Source organism: Mobula hypostoma, chromosome 21, assembly GCF_963921235.1.
Source record: "Mobula hypostoma chromosome 21, sMobHyp1.1, whole genome shotgun sequence".
NCBI lineage: Eukaryota > Metazoa > Chordata > Chondrichthyes > Myliobatiformes > Myliobatidae > Mobula > Mobula hypostoma.
Genome location: NC_086117.1, coordinates 23,831,881 through 23,847,131, shown reverse-complemented (window position 1 = coordinate 23,847,131; position 15,251 = coordinate 23,831,881). Strand labels below are relative to the sequence as shown.

Here is a 15,251-nt window from a genome sequence, read left to right as displayed (position 1 = left end):
GTGCAGGTGAGTGGGACTAGGTGAGAGTAAGAGTTTGGCACGGACTAGAATGGCCGAGATGGCTTGTTTCCGTGCTGTAATTGTTATATGGTTATAACAGCATCCTGACATAGATGTTTGTGTTGTCCAGATGGTCTAAGGCCGTGTGAAGAGCCATTAAGATTGCATCTGCTGTTGACCTATTGTGGCTGTAGGCAGATTGCAATGGGTGCAGGTCCTTGCTGGGGCTGGAGTTCAGTACGCTCATGACCAACCTCTCAAAGCATTTCATCACTGTAGATGTGAGTGCTACCAGGCATTAGTCATTAAGGCAGCCCACATTAGTCTCAGGCACTGGTATTATCGTTGCCTTTTTGAAGCAAGTCGGAACTTCCACCCATAGCAGTGAGAGGTTGATAATTACCTTGAAAACCCCCGCCAGTTGGTTGGCACAGGTATTCAGAGCCTTACCAGATACTGCATTGGGACCTTCCACTTTGCGAGGGTTCACCCTCTTTAAAGTCAGCCTTACATCGACCTCTGAAGCAGAGATCACAGGGGCATCAAATGCAGCAGGGATCTTCACAGCTGTATTTATATTCTCCCTTTCAAAGTGGGCATAGAAGGCACTGAGTTCATCTGGTAGTGAAGTATTACTGCGATTCATGCTATTGGGTTTCGCTTTGTAGGAAGTAATGTCTTGCAGACCCTGCAAGAGTTGTCATAAATCTGATGTTGCCTTCAACCTTGTCTGAAATTGCCTCTTCACCCTTGAAATGGCCCTCCTCAAATCTTACCTAGTTTTCTGGTGCAGGCCTGGGTCACCAGACTTGAATGCCACGGATCTAGCCTTCAGCAGACGATATACCTCCTGGTTTATCCATGGCTTTTGGTTTGGGAATGTACAGTAAGTCTTTGTTGGCACACACTCATCCACAGAAGTTTTACTGAAGTCGGTAACAACTGCAACATTCTCATCCAGATTCGAAGATGAACCCCTGAATACAGTCCACTGATTCAAAGCAGTTCTGTAGGCGCTCCTGTGCTTCCCTTGTCCATACCTTTGTGGTCCTCACTACTGGTGCTGCAGTCTTCAGTCTCTGCCAATACTCGGGGAGTAGAAATACAGCCAGGTGATCAGACTTCCTGAAGTGAGGGTGTGGAGTAGCACAGTAGGCATTCTTGATGGTAGTGTAACAGTGGTCCAGTGTGTTGTTTCCTCTGATATTGCAAGTGATCTGCCCCCTCCCCCCAACAAACTGGGTTCTATCACTCCCATACACAGGCGCTATTCAGTGGCCAGCTAATCTACCAGCACATGATGGATGTGGGAGGAAACAGGAAGGCCAGGAGGAAACACTAAGATTATTTGTGTAAACTGCACACATGTGACACCCAAGGTGTCACATCTGGACTGCTGGAGCAGTGAGACAGCAGATCTGTTAGCTGTGCTGCTGTATTTCTCCAAAATTTTAGGCAACTGTTGAAAATCATGAGAATGGCCAGAGTTGAAAGTTCTCAAAACCTGTGGCAGAAGGCTAAACAGCAACTCGGCCCAAGACTGAACTGAGGACTTTTCACGTGCAAGACCACCATCGATATACAATTGGTTTAACGGCCAGGTGAACCTGATGCGCACAATTTTTCAGTGTCTCCAATCTGAGTAAAAACCCCAAGATTCTGCAAATAGGACAGGATTTTGCCAGAAGCTTATTCTAAGACATAAAGCAAAACTTTGAATGAAAATTTAACAAAGCAGATTGTTTTGGGATGGGGTAGAAAATGATACAATACCTGTCACAGAATGCACAGCCTGAAAATAGGACATTCAATATTTCAATACTTTGGTTTTATTCTGAATCTAAATTCATGACTGAGCAAGTAGTTCTACACATTTTGCTAGATTCTGTAGTAATTAAAATCTTCAACTGTTACAGGTAGTTTGGGATAATACGAAATAAAATAAGTTTTCTTCTGCTTACTTTCCATGAATATCAAGATTGCTGAGATTTTTATTTGAAGCTGGATTTCTGGTCCATTAGCTTAGGCTGTCAAATATTGATGGTTAGTTTAAAAAGATTCGTCTCTTAATAACATTTTCATTCCTTGAGCAGTATTCATTTGTTATGAGCAAATCCTTAGGATTAGCTTCCTTCAGTGTCTTGTAGTTCTTGGTATTTTGGATCACAAATTTTCTTGGAGGTCATTTTGAGTTCAGATATGCAAAAAGAAAGCTGCACTAATTAAACACAATGCTAAGTGTAAATTGTGGGCCATTTTGTACTGCATTATCTGAATCAAGTTCAGATATTTAAGAGACTTCAGGGTTGAAACACAGACTGAATGAAACTTCAGTACATTAGGCAAAGCTGCTGAATTTGGATGAGGCAGTAAACACACATTCGTCGAAATGTAAAAGATCCCAGGACATTGTTTCATACAGAAAGTTATTTTTTTTTATCTTGTCCTAAAATTAGCATCATCACTTTTTTTTTCAGAAGTGCTATAGTATGAAACATCCATTTGATGAGAGAGAGAGCTTGGTGATTAAGTCGTTCTAGTGCCACAACTCTGATCTAAAGAGGAAAAGCAAGCTTGCAACAAAGCAAAAAGAGCCCCCATAAGTTGTGAATTCTGAAATACGTTCTAAATTTTTAAGTCCTTCCAAAGATAAATTTTGCCCCTGGGTTTAGGTATTGTACAGTGGCACCGAATGAATTCTTCCATGCCTGTCACTTTGTACTTTATTAGACTTGCTTTGCCTTCAAGAAGTAAATGTCCTACTGTTGATATTGGATCGTAAGAAAATTTGTCAGGGATCCATAACCTTTTTTTTTAATGCCAGTGAGCCTTACCATGAAATGAGGGGTTCATGGACCCCAGATTTGGAGCCTCATTTAACAATTGGGTAGATGGAAACTTCCAATTTGGGTTGCTGGCTTGAAGTTTGTGCTCTGAACTATTTTCTGGATAGTGCCTCTGGTGCTGGAGACAATTTGAAATCTTGAAGTATTCAAACCCATTTCCTCGATGAAAAAAACTCCATTTACTTGGTGGTGTACAATATTGCCGATAGTTACAATATATCACCGCATTAACAGGTGTATGAGAGTAGATTAGTGAGATTATGCTTTTTTTCTTTACTATGATTCAATTTACCATTCTTTGCTCAATGCCCTTTAAAGCATTAACTCAACAAATATTGTACATAGCTGTTGTAAAGTTTATTTGATCCACATCTAACTTTTTGGGGAGAGCAGCTTTCCTTTCCCCCCCCACCCCACTATTATATCTACTTTGTAATCTTACCCAATTCTTATCTTTTTCCAAAGAATTACCTATAATACTTTTCAAAATTGCTGGTGAGGGCAGCATCTCTAGGAAGAGGTACAGTCGACATTTCGGGTCGAGACTGTTCGTCAGGACAGGCCCGAAACGTCGACTGTACCTCTTCCTGGAGATGCTGCCTGGCCTGCTGCGTTCACCAGCAACTTTGACGTGTGTTGCTTGAATTTCCAGCATCTGCAGAATTCCTCATATTTACCTGTAATACTTTGGTCGAGTGACCAAAAAGCTATAGATCTCCAATTTTAAAGTCGCCAGTTTTTCACAGCCTTCTGGGGTATATATAAAATTCCTAAAATTTTCCTCCCTTCACAGAAGTGAAGAGCTTTTATCCAGCATCTGTAAATTTTCTCTTGTTTGAGTCTTTATCTTTCTTCCCTTCATCCCCTCCCTCCCTTATTTCGGTACTAAACTAGCCTACTTATTTTAAGAGGTTATGGGCTCAGCTACGCTTCAGGTTCTCACTGCGGCTTTCTTTTCTATTCCTAGATATACAACGAGCTGATCTCTTCTAAACACTACAAAATGTTTACTCAGTTTCCCCTAGGACTCAAGCAGCCATACCCGGAACCAGGATGCTGAATCTCTGCAGCGCCGCCTCAATTTTAGATACGGATTCAGGTGAGTTTATTGTCATATTGACCAGTGTGCAATAAAATCGCTTGCTTGCATGAAGTGCACAGAGTGAACAGTACCACACAATAATTAATACTGTACAGGGAAGGGTGCAAATGAACAGAATGGTGCGGGAAGAAATGCTGAAGTGACAATAACGGAATATCCCAGAGGCGTAAAATTCGGAGTCCGAGAAGCACGCAGCCCCGTAAGGAAGGTGTGTGTGTGTGTGTGTGTGTGTGAAGTGTGTTAAGTAGGGTGAAGTATCTCCCGATGTAAAATAAAAGCGCTTTAATTTCAATTTGCATTACGACGATTGGCTTAATCCAAGGTAATTGCCTTCTTATGTTGTCAGGATGAAGCGGCAACATATCGGCAAAAGAACAAATTTCATGACATCTGTCAGAGATAATAAACCCAGTTCGCTTCCTGGTGCGAATTTGCAAAAACTAACGTGACGTTTTACAGCCCTCACGTCGGAGGCGTCTTATCGCAGACGTAACGTAGATACGGTTGCTATGTAGTTACGCTGCGGATGACGTCAGCGCTCGGGTTCGGGTTCGGCCTCGTCCTCCGAGTCAGCCCGAGCTCACCGCGCACGCGGCGTTCGCTGCTCTCGGCGCCGGGGCGGCCTCGCGAGCTCTCTCAGACTGTCGGTAGCCCGCAATGCACTTTGACCGCGAATTACTATTTTAAAAAATAAAGCTTAATGCGGGAGCGTGAGGTGAAGTGAGCGGAGAACAAAGTGACAGTGTGAGCCGTGGACCAGTGCGAGGCGTTCTGTCTAACCCACTCGGCGGAGAGCGGCGCCTTTCCTTCGGTGTGTGCAGCCGAATCTTCTGTTCACTGAGTGAGTGCGGGGTGAAATACCTCCAGCCGCCTCCCCTCCACTGTGCAGTCATCTCTCCCTCATCGTACCACCTTGTGACCAGGAGCAAACGGGGGCTATATTGGAATCATGTCGCCTTTATTGGGGGAGAAACATATTTTCATTATCTGACGTGGAACTCACTCAGCCTGGCTCTTGAGCAGGGGCTGAAACCTAAAACTTGAACTCAGTCTTTATGCATTTCCCACGGTTAAAGTAATATATGCTCATAATTTCCACTTTCGGTTGAGATTAAATGGACCCAGACGGAGTTCATATAATTCAAATCATTCTTGGTTTTAAGGTTTGTTCGCTTAAGTGGAACTCACGAGCTTAATAGTCGTTTACGGTTCCCAAGTGCAGAAAAAATGTTCAGCGGAGCATCACGTACTGTCTACTTTTTCATAGAACAAAATAACGCTAGAGTTAAATGACGGCGTGCAAGATTTGAAGTTCTAAATAGCCTCTTCTGCACTCCTTTAAATGGGAAAAATAAAGCATAGGCATTTTGTACCTATCTTGACACATTAACTTCTCCCACAATGATTAATCCAGACACAAATCAGTTGGTACCAGCCGTGCCATAAAAGCAAGTGAACTACTGCTAATAATCAGTATGCGCTCTCTTGCTATCTCTATAACTTCCCAGCGAGAAGCTGATGTAATGAATACAGTGAAGTTTTGCATACATCAGATGAGAATTAAACAAGCAGTTAAGCATGAATTGAAAATGTATATTGGTTGTAAGCAAACTCTGCTGCTTGATCAAGGTACAGATAATAGGTTGGCAACATTTGAATCTGGCCTCACTATTTGAGGTGTTTGTGGTAGATGATAAGAATAACTGACAGGTGAATTTTATTAATATCTGTGGTGCTATCTGCTGCACTTTGTTCAAGGATGTCTTCCATTCAGGTTCTCTGGGCTCTGAAGTGACTGATGAGGTGAATGTGATAGATATATTTGTACTTAATTGAAAGTATAAAGTTGCTTTCTACTTATCTGCATAAATACCTGTTGTGTCTTACAGAACTACTAAATGGAAAAATGGTGGAACTGCTGAAAATGCCATGTATAATCACCATACAGGTTGATGTGATTCTAGCCATTCTTACTATTCTGGGAATTGGAAGCAGACTGTGGGGACTGCAGTATCCTAGAGCTGTTGTGTAAGTAGATATTGCTTGCTTTAAAAATAATATTTTTAAGCAAGTTATTCCCATCTTCATGTCCTCTTTGTCTGTGTTGCTCCATTGTCGATGGTCATGTAAGGATAAAACTGTTTTGCAGACATCCCACCCTGCAAAAACTCATTTCAGGGAGGTAGCACCATCAATTTGCTGGAGAGTCCCAGAACTCCCAGGAGAGGTGGGATGTCTGCAATAGAGTAGCTCCTTAGCAGCTAGCCAGCTGGTTTAAATAACATTAGCTATGCTAATGAACGAATGACACCTGTTAATCTCACCTCAACGTGTCTTTTACAGTCTTAACCCACCATGGGCAACAGAAAAGTCACTGTTGCAAATAGTGCAGCGAGCAACATTGTCATTATTTTTGACCCCTATCAGGCAGGGGTACACTTTAGTGTACAGGTGTCCCCCGCTTTTCGAACGTTCATTTTACGAAACTTCAATGTTACGAAAGACCTACATTAGTACCCTGTTTTCGCTTTCAGAAGGTGTTTTCACTGTTACAAAAAAAAATTCAGCGCGCGATAAAAAAATCAGTGCGCGAAAAAAGGCAGCGCACCCCGAGCAGCCGCTCTCCCCCGGATTCGGAACTGCATTGCTTTAACACGTGCTTGTGAGCAGCCATTTGCAATATGAGTTCTATGGTATCGGAAAAGCCTGAAAGAGCTCGTAAGGGTGTTACACTTATGGTAAAACTATACATAATTAAGCGTTTTGATCGTGGTGAACGAAGTAAGGACAACGTGAGTTTGGCTTGTGGAAGCTGACGAACATGATGTTGAAGAGGTTTTGGCATCCTAACACCAAGAACTGACAGATGAAGAGCTGATGCAGTTGGAAGAAAAAAGGATAACAATTGAAACCGAATGAGTAATGATAAAGTACAACTTTAATTTTGAAAGGGTACGTCGGGTTAGGGGATACATTTGCAGGACGGTTTGAGTCCTTATTAAAGAACTGTGTGATAGAAAAATGCGCCAGGCTCAGCAGTCAAGCAAGCCTTCCACATCAGCCACAGCAGACGACGAACCTCGACCTTCGACATCGAGGCGAGCAGTCATAGGAGAAGATGAGCTGCCTGCTCTAATGGAAATAGGCGACAAGATGACACCCCAGTGTCCCACCACCCCAACACCCAGGCCACGGACAGATACTGATTCGCGGAGAATGCAAAGGTAGCTGGGAGGCACACAGCACATCTTTAAGAAAAAAGCCGAAATAAACATGCTAATTAATTAGGTGCCACCAACACGTAATTGCTGGCCCAGATCAGAGATGATGCAATTGGAAATCGGCAATGATCTGGGCTGACAATTACAGGCGGCACCTAATTAATTAGCATGTTTGTTTCGGCTTTTTTCTTAAAGATGTGCTGTGTACCTCCTGGCTACAGCTGGACCCCTGCATTCTTCGTGGCAATGTATCGCTCAGTGGCCTGGAGGGTGGGGGGGCCACTGCACCAGCCAACCTGCGACGACTCAGTCTAACACACTATCATCAGTGTGCTTGGCACTGTTTTCTCGATTCCAGTAAGTGATACTACACTGTACATACATCATTTCTACTTTATTATCGGCTGTGTATTTTTACATGTTATTTGGTATGATTTGGCAGCTTCATAGTTTAAAGGTTACTGGAGAGCACTTGCACGTGTTTTTGCCAACAGCACTTGCGCGAGATTTTCTGCTGACGGCATTTGCATGCGATTTTCACTACAGAGAACAGTTCAGTAATGATTGTGGAAAAGTATTTCTACTTTATATAGGCTGTGTATTTATCATATCATTCCTGTTTTTACTATGTGTTACTGTTATTTTAGGTTTTATGTGTTGTTTGACATGATTTGGTAGGTTATTTTTGGGTCGGCAAACGCTCACAAAATTTTCCCATATAAATAAATGGTAATTGCTTCTTCGCTTTACGACATTTCGGCTTACGAACCGTTTCATAGGAACGCTGTACCTTTGGATGGCGGGGGAAACCTGTAGTCTGGGGTGACGTACGTTTTATATTTTCTTTTTTTTTGGAACACACTGCCATGGCGTGCTCGCGCTCTCTCTCTCTCTCGCTCTCTCGCTCTCGCTCGCTTTCTCTCTTGAGCCCTCGCTTGCTTTCTCTCTCGTTTGCTTTCCCTCTCTTGCTTTCTCTCTCGCTCTCTCATGCTCTCTCTTGCTTTCCCTCTCTTGCTTTCTCTCTTGCGCTCTCACTTGCTTTCTCTCTCTCTCTCTCTTGCTTTCTCTTGCTCACTCTCAAAAAAATTGATTTCTGTGATATTGTATATAATTTGCGGGCATCAGGGAGCCACTATTCATATGCGGGAGACTCCCAGAACTTCCGGGAGAGGTGGGATGTCTGGTTTTGTATGACTTTGATCCCAGAACAACTAATGTCAAAAGCATAGGTTTACATTTTACAATTGAGTTTAACCTTTTTTTTTTACGTGGTCTGTACATACCAGCTGTGTGGTGAAAAAGGCACAACAGTGCCTCTTTCACCTCGGAGAGTTGATGAAGTTTGGTATGGGCCCCCAAAATCCTAAGAACTTCCTACAGGGGCACAATTGAGAGCATCCTGACAGGCTGCATCACAGCCTGATATGGGAACTGCACCTCCCTTAATCACAGGACTCTGCAGAGAGTGGTACGGACAGCCCAGCGCATCTGTAGTTGTGAATTTCCCATAATTCAGTACATTTACAAGGACAGGTATGTAAAAAAGGGCCTGTAGGATCATTAGGGGACCCAAGCCATCCCAACCACAATCTATTCCAGCTGCTACCATCCAGGAAGTGGCACTGCAGCATAAAAGTCAGGACCAACAGGCTCTGGGACAGCTTCTTCCACCAGGCCATCAGACTGATGAACTTGCGCTGATTTAAGTGTACTCTATATTACATTGACTGTTCTATTTATTATAAATTATATGATTGCACATTGCACATTTAGATGGAGATCTAATGTAAAGATTTTTACTCCTCATGTATGTGAAGGCTGTAAGAAATAAAGTCAACTCAATTCAACGTTGTTGGTTTAAAAGCTGTAGTCCAGGACAAGTATTTTTAGGTAGCGCAGTTACTGAGAATGACATTTAATTAGGTTGATGATTTTACAGAATGGAGCAGGTTATTGACAACGATGATTTCCATCAATGAGATGAGATTGGAGGTGTAGGTTGTAAAGGTACCCTGACCTTATAAAAGCTGCACAAAGTCAGGTTACTGACAGCCTACTTTTCAAGAAAGATCCGTTTTTTGTGAACCATGCCTCGATTAAAACAACTTTGAGGACCTTTGGAGAAGAATTGTAGAGATATCTGAAGCTGGAAAAGGCTACAAAAGCATTTCTGAACACCTGAGTGTTCATCAGTCCATAGTAAGAAAAATTGTCTTCAAATGGTGGAAATTAAATACTGTTGCTACTGTCCCTGGCAGTGGGTGTCCTGCAAAGATCACACCAAGAGCACAGCGTGCGATGCTGAAGGAGATGAAAAAGAACCCAAGGATAACAACAAAAGACCTGCAGAAACCTCTAGAACTTGCTAGAGTCTCTGTTCATGTGTCCACTATAAGAAAAACACCAAACAAGAATGGTATTTATAGAAGGACAGCACAGAGGAAACCACTGCTCTCGTTAAAAAAAAAACTGCTCTCTTTAAAAAAAAAAATTGTCGCACATCTCAAGTTTGCAAAAGACCACCTGGATGTTCCACAACACTTCTGGGACAGCGTTCTGTGGACAGGTGAGACAAAAATTGAACTTTGTGGTAGAAATGCACATTGCTGTGTTTGGAGGGAAAAGGCACTGCACACCACCAGTACCAAACCTCATCCCAACTGTGACACATGGTGGAAGGAGCGTCATGGTTTGGGGCTGATTTGCTTCCTCAGGGCCTGGACAGCCTGCAATTGTTGAGAGAACAATGAATTCAAAATTGTATCAAGACATTTTACAGGAGAATGTCAGGGTAGTGGTCCATAACCTGAAGTTTAATAGAGGTTGGATGATGCAACAAGACAATGATTTGAAACACAAGAGTAAATCAGCAACAGAATGGTGTAAAAAAAAAAGAAGAAAATTTGTGTTTTGGAATGGCCAGACCTTAACCCAATTGAGATGCTGTGGCATGACTTGAATATGGCTGTTTATGCAAGGTATCCCAGAAATATTGATGAACTAAAACAGTTTTTATGGATAATGGTCTAAAATTCCTTCTCACCGTCGTGCAAGTCTGATCAGCAGCTACAGGAAACATTTGGTGAAGGTTATTGCTGCTAAAGGAAGTTCTTCCAGTTATTAAATACAAGGGTTCACTTACTTTTTCCCACCTGGACTGTGAATGGTGTTTAATAAAGACATGAAAAGTACCACACATAAAAGTTGCTGGTGAACGCAGCAGGCCAGGCAGCATCTCTAGGAAGAGGTGCAGTCGATGTTTCAGGACGAGACCTTTCGTCAGGACTAACTGAAGGAAGAGTGAGTAAGGGATTTGAAAGTTGGAGGGGGAGGGGGAGATCCAAAATGATAGGAGAAGACAGGAGGGGGAGGGATGGAGCCAAGAGCTGGACAGGTGATTGGCAAAAGGGATACGAGAGGATCATGGGACAGGAGGTCTGGGAAGAAATACAAGGGCGGGGGGGACCTAGAGGATGGGCAAGGGGTATATTCAGAGGGACAGAGGGAGAAAAAGGAGAGTGAGAGAAAGAATGTATGTTTAAAAGTAAGTAACAGATGGGGTATGAGGGGGAGGTGGGGCATTAGCGGAAGTTAGAGAAGTCGATGTTCATGCCATCAGGTTGGAGGCTACCCAGACGGAATATAAGGTGTTGTTCCTCCAACCTGAGTGTGGCTTCATCTTTACAGTAGAGGAGGCCGTGGATAGACATGTCAGAATGGGAATGGGATGTGGAATTAAAATGTGTGGCCACTGAGAGATCCTGCTTTCTCTGGCGGACAGAGCGTAGGTGTTCAGCAAAGCGGTCTCCCAGTCTGCGTCGGGTCTCGCCAATATATAAAAGGCCACATTGGGAGCACCGGACGCAGTATATCACCCCAGCCGACTCACAGGTGAAGTGTTGCCTCACCTGGAAGGACTGTCTGGGGCCCTGAATGGTGGTAAGGGCATGTGTAGCACTTGTTCTGCTTACACGGATAAGTGCCAGGAGGGAGATCAGTGGGGAGGGATGGGGGGGACGAATGGACAAGTGAGTTGCGTAGGGAGCAATCCCTGCGGAATGCAGGGGGGGGGAGGGAAAGATGTGCTTAGTGGTGGGATCCCGTTTGAGGTGGCGGAAGTTACGGAGAATAATATGTTGGACCCGGAGGCTGGTGGGGTGGTAGGTGAGGACCAGGGGAACCCTATTCCTAGTGGGGTGGTGGGAGGATGGAGTGAGAGCAGATGTACGTGAAATGGAGGAGATGCGTTTAAGAGCAGAGTTGATAGTGGAGGAAGGGAAGCCCCTTTCTTTAAAAAAGGAAGACATCTCCCTCGTACTAGAATGAAAAGCCTCATCCTGAGAGCAGATGCGGCGGAGACGGAGGAATTGCGAGAAGGGGATGGCGTTTTTGCAAGAGACAGGGTGAGAAGAGGAATAGTCCAGATAGCTGTGAGAGTCAGTAGGCTTAAAGTAGACATCAGTGGATAAACTGTGTCCAGAGACAGAGCCAGAAAGATCTAGAAAGGGGAGGGAGGTGTCGGAAATGGACCAGGTAAACTTGAGGGCAGGGTGAAAGTTGGAGGCAAAGTTAATAAAGTCAACGAGCTCTGCATGCATGCAGGAAGCAGCGCCAATGCAGTCGTCGATGTAGCGAAGGAAAAGTGGGGGACAGATACCAGAATAGGCACGGAACATAGATTGTTCCACAAAGCCAACAAAAAGGCAGGCATAGCTAGGACCCATACGGATGCCCATAGCTACACCTCTAGTTTGGAGGAAGTGGGAGGAGCAAAAGGAGAAATTATTAAGAGTAAGGACTAATTCCGCTAGACGGAGCAGAGTGGTGGTAGAGGGGAACTGATTAGGTCTGGAATCCAAAAAGAAGCATAGAGCTTTGAGACCTTCCTGATGGGGGATGGAAGTATATAGGGACTGGACATCCATGGTGAAAATTAAGCAGTGGGGGCCAGGGAACTTAAAATCATCGAAAAGTTTAAGAGCGTGAGAAGTGTCACGAACATAGGTAGGAAGGGATTGAACAAGGGGGGATAAAACTGTGTCGAGGTATGCAGAAACGAGTTCGGTGGGGCAGGAGCAAGCTGAGACAATAGGTCGGCCAGGACAAGCAGGTTTGTGGATCTTGGGTAGGAGGTAGAAACGGGAAGTGCGAGGTGTGTGAACTGTAAGGTTGGTAGCAGTGGATGGGAGATCCCCTGAGCGGATAAAGTCGGTGATGGTGTGGGAGACAATGGCCTGGCGCTCCTTAGTGGGGTCACGATCGAGGGGTAAATAAGAGGAGGTATCCGCGAGTTGTCGCTGTGCCTCGGCAAGGTAGAGGTCAGTACGCCAGACTACAACAGCACCCCCCTTATCGGCGGGTTTAATAATAAGGTTAGGATTAGTGCGGAGGGAGTGGAGACCAGAGCGTTCCGAAAAGTACAATTGTTTGTGTGTTAATTAGGTTAGGCAGATTGTGTTTGTCAATTATTGTGACTTAGATGAACATCAGACTGCAGAAAACCAGGTAATTGCAAAGGGTTACAAAATTTATTTTTGCAACTGTAGAATGATAGTCGTTGTCCTCTTTTGTTCAAGGGCCTGATGGTTGAGGGGTAATGATTGTTCTTGAACCTGGTGGTGCGAGTCCTAAGGCACTTGTACCTTCTACCTGGTGGCAACAGCAAGAAAAGAGCATGGCCTGGGTGGTGAGGATTTTGGATGCTGCTTTCTGACAACTGTCATAGGTGTAAAATAAGTAGAGCAGGGGGAAAGCACACATCCCTGTGGTGCACATGCGCTGATGGAGATTGTGGAGGAGATGTTTTTGCCAATCTGATCTGACTGGGGTCTGCAAGTGAGGAAATGGACAATGAGATGGACAAACAACCAGTCTGCAAAAAGACAACATACTGTGCAAATAAAAACAATACACACACAAAATAATAATAAATAAGCAATGAATATCAAGAATATGAGATGTGTCCTTGAAAGTAAGTCCATAGGTTATGAAAACATTTCAGTGTTGGGGTGTGAAATTGAGTGAAGTTATCCCCTCTGGTTAAAGAGCCTAATGGTTGAGGGTGATAACTATTCCTGAAACTGGTGGTGTGGGTCTTGAGGCTCCTGTACCACCTCCCTGATGGCAGCTGCGAGAAGAGAGCATGACCTGATTGGTGGGGATCCTTTCACTGCTTCTTGTAGTTGTGCTCAGTGATGGGAAAGGCCTTACCCATGATGGACTGGGCTGTATCAACGTATTTTTGTAGGCTTTTCCATTCAAGGATATTTGGTGTTTCCATTCCAAGCCATGATACAGCCAGCTACTTTACTCTCCACTGCACACCTATAGAAGTTTGTCAAAGTTTTCGATGACATGCAGAAACTTTCCAAACTTTTAAGAAAGTAGAGGCACTGCCATGCTTTCTTTGTAATGACACGGCATGCTGGGCTCTGCACAAATCCTCTGAAATGATAACACTAAGGAATTTAAAGCTGCTGACCATCTCCAACTCTGATCCCCCTATGAGGTGTTTGTTGTGGCACACTCAGCTAGATTTTCAATCTCCCTCCTATATGTTGATTCATCACCACCTTCAATGCTGCCAATGACAGTGGTGTCATCAGCAAACTTAAATATGGCATTAGAGCTGTGCTTAGCCTCCAGTCACAGATATAAAGTCAGTAGAGCATCCTTGTGGTACACTTGCACTGATGGTGATTGTAGAGGAGATGTTGTTGCCAATCAGAGCTCACTGGGGTTTGCAGGTGAGGAAATTGAGGATCCAGTTGCACAAGGATATATTGAGGTCCAGATCTTGGAGCTTATTGATTCATTTTCGGGGGTGGGGGGGTGATAATATTGAATGCAGAGCTGCAGTCAATGAAGAGCATCCTGATATATGCATCTTCACTCTCCAGATGTTCCAGTGTTGAGCAAAGAGCCAATGAAATGGCATCTGCTGTTGACCTGTTGTGACAGTAGGCTAGCGGGAGTGGATTCAAGTCACTCCTTAGGCAGGGGTTGAGGTGTTTCATCACCAACCTCCGAAAGCACTTCATCACAGTGGATGCGAGTGTTACTGGGTGATAAGTTCACATTTGGGCACTGGTATAATTGAAGTCTGCTTGAATAGCAGATGGGTACCACGGACTGCCAAAGTGAGTAAAGATATCAGTGGTCACTCTAGCCAGTTGATCAGCACAGGTCTTCAGTACTCAGCCAGGTACCCCTTCTGGACTAGATGCTTTTCAGGGGTTCACCCTCCTGAAGGATGCTCTCACGTCAGCCTCAGAATGAAATCACAGGTTCTCAGGGGCTGTGGGAGTTTGTGAAGGTTCCTCCATGTTTTGTCAGTTAAAGCGAGCGTAAAAGGCATTGACCTCATCTGGGATTCAGGGATTATTACTGCAAAGAGTCTAGCATAATTATAATTGAAATAATGTTAATGGAAGCTACTAGTCCTTTTATTAATTTTAATTTAACTTTTTTTGGGGAAGAAAAGATCTCTGAATTAACCACTTAGATAATTTGTGTAAAATATTGTTGACTATAATGAATGTACTCCAGAATAAAACCTTTCACTAAATTCTGCTATATCATTAAAACAAAAATTGAACCTCAACAGTGTTCAATCAGATCACTAGTTGAGAAAGCTTCCTCTTTAAGTAAAAAAAAAACACGCTACAGACAAATTCTAACCAGATCTGCAAAGCGAAATGTGATGCATCAGGAATTCAGTTCAAGATGACTTGAGCTTGTTGGCTTTCCAATGGGGGTGTCTTTTATTGTACCTCTATCCTTGGCTGCCCATGTTTATTTTTATCCTTTCTGTTTTAGTCCTCCTACTGTTTAAGATCCCCAGACTCTAATGGGGACCTTGTCTACATATTAACTGTTTGTTAAAAAGTTCCTGTCTGTGTCTGCTATTTGCTTTCTTCGGTTGAATGACATATTAGATTAGATTAGATTATGAGGACACGCAGTCCTCTTTTATTGTCATTTAGTAATGCATGCGTTAAGAAATGATACAATGTTCCTCCAGTAGATATCACAGAAACACAAGACAGACCAAGACTAAAAAACTGACAAAAACCACATAAT

At 43.6% G+C, this 15,251-nt stretch overlaps 1 protein-coding gene across 3 annotated transcripts in view; it reads left to right on the top strand.

Moving 5' to 3' along the window:
* The first annotated feature begins 4,517 nt into the window (after positions 1-4,517).
* The window catches only part of pomt1 (protein-O-mannosyltransferase 1), a 56,664-nt gene continuing 45,930 nt past the window's right edge, over positions 4,518-15,251 (top strand). For 2 of the 3 annotated variants that reach the window (XM_063073633.1, XM_063073631.1), the window contains exons 1-2: positions 4,518-4,789; positions 5,838-5,976. In XM_063073633.1, the coding sequence (XP_062929703.1) occupies positions 5,855-5,976 (122 nt within the window). In that variant the 5' untranslated portion in view covers positions 4,518-4,789; positions 5,838-5,854. The remainder of the gene's footprint in view (positions 4,790-5,837; positions 5,977-15,251) is intronic. The other variant, XM_063073632.1, reaches the window with a different exon arrangement.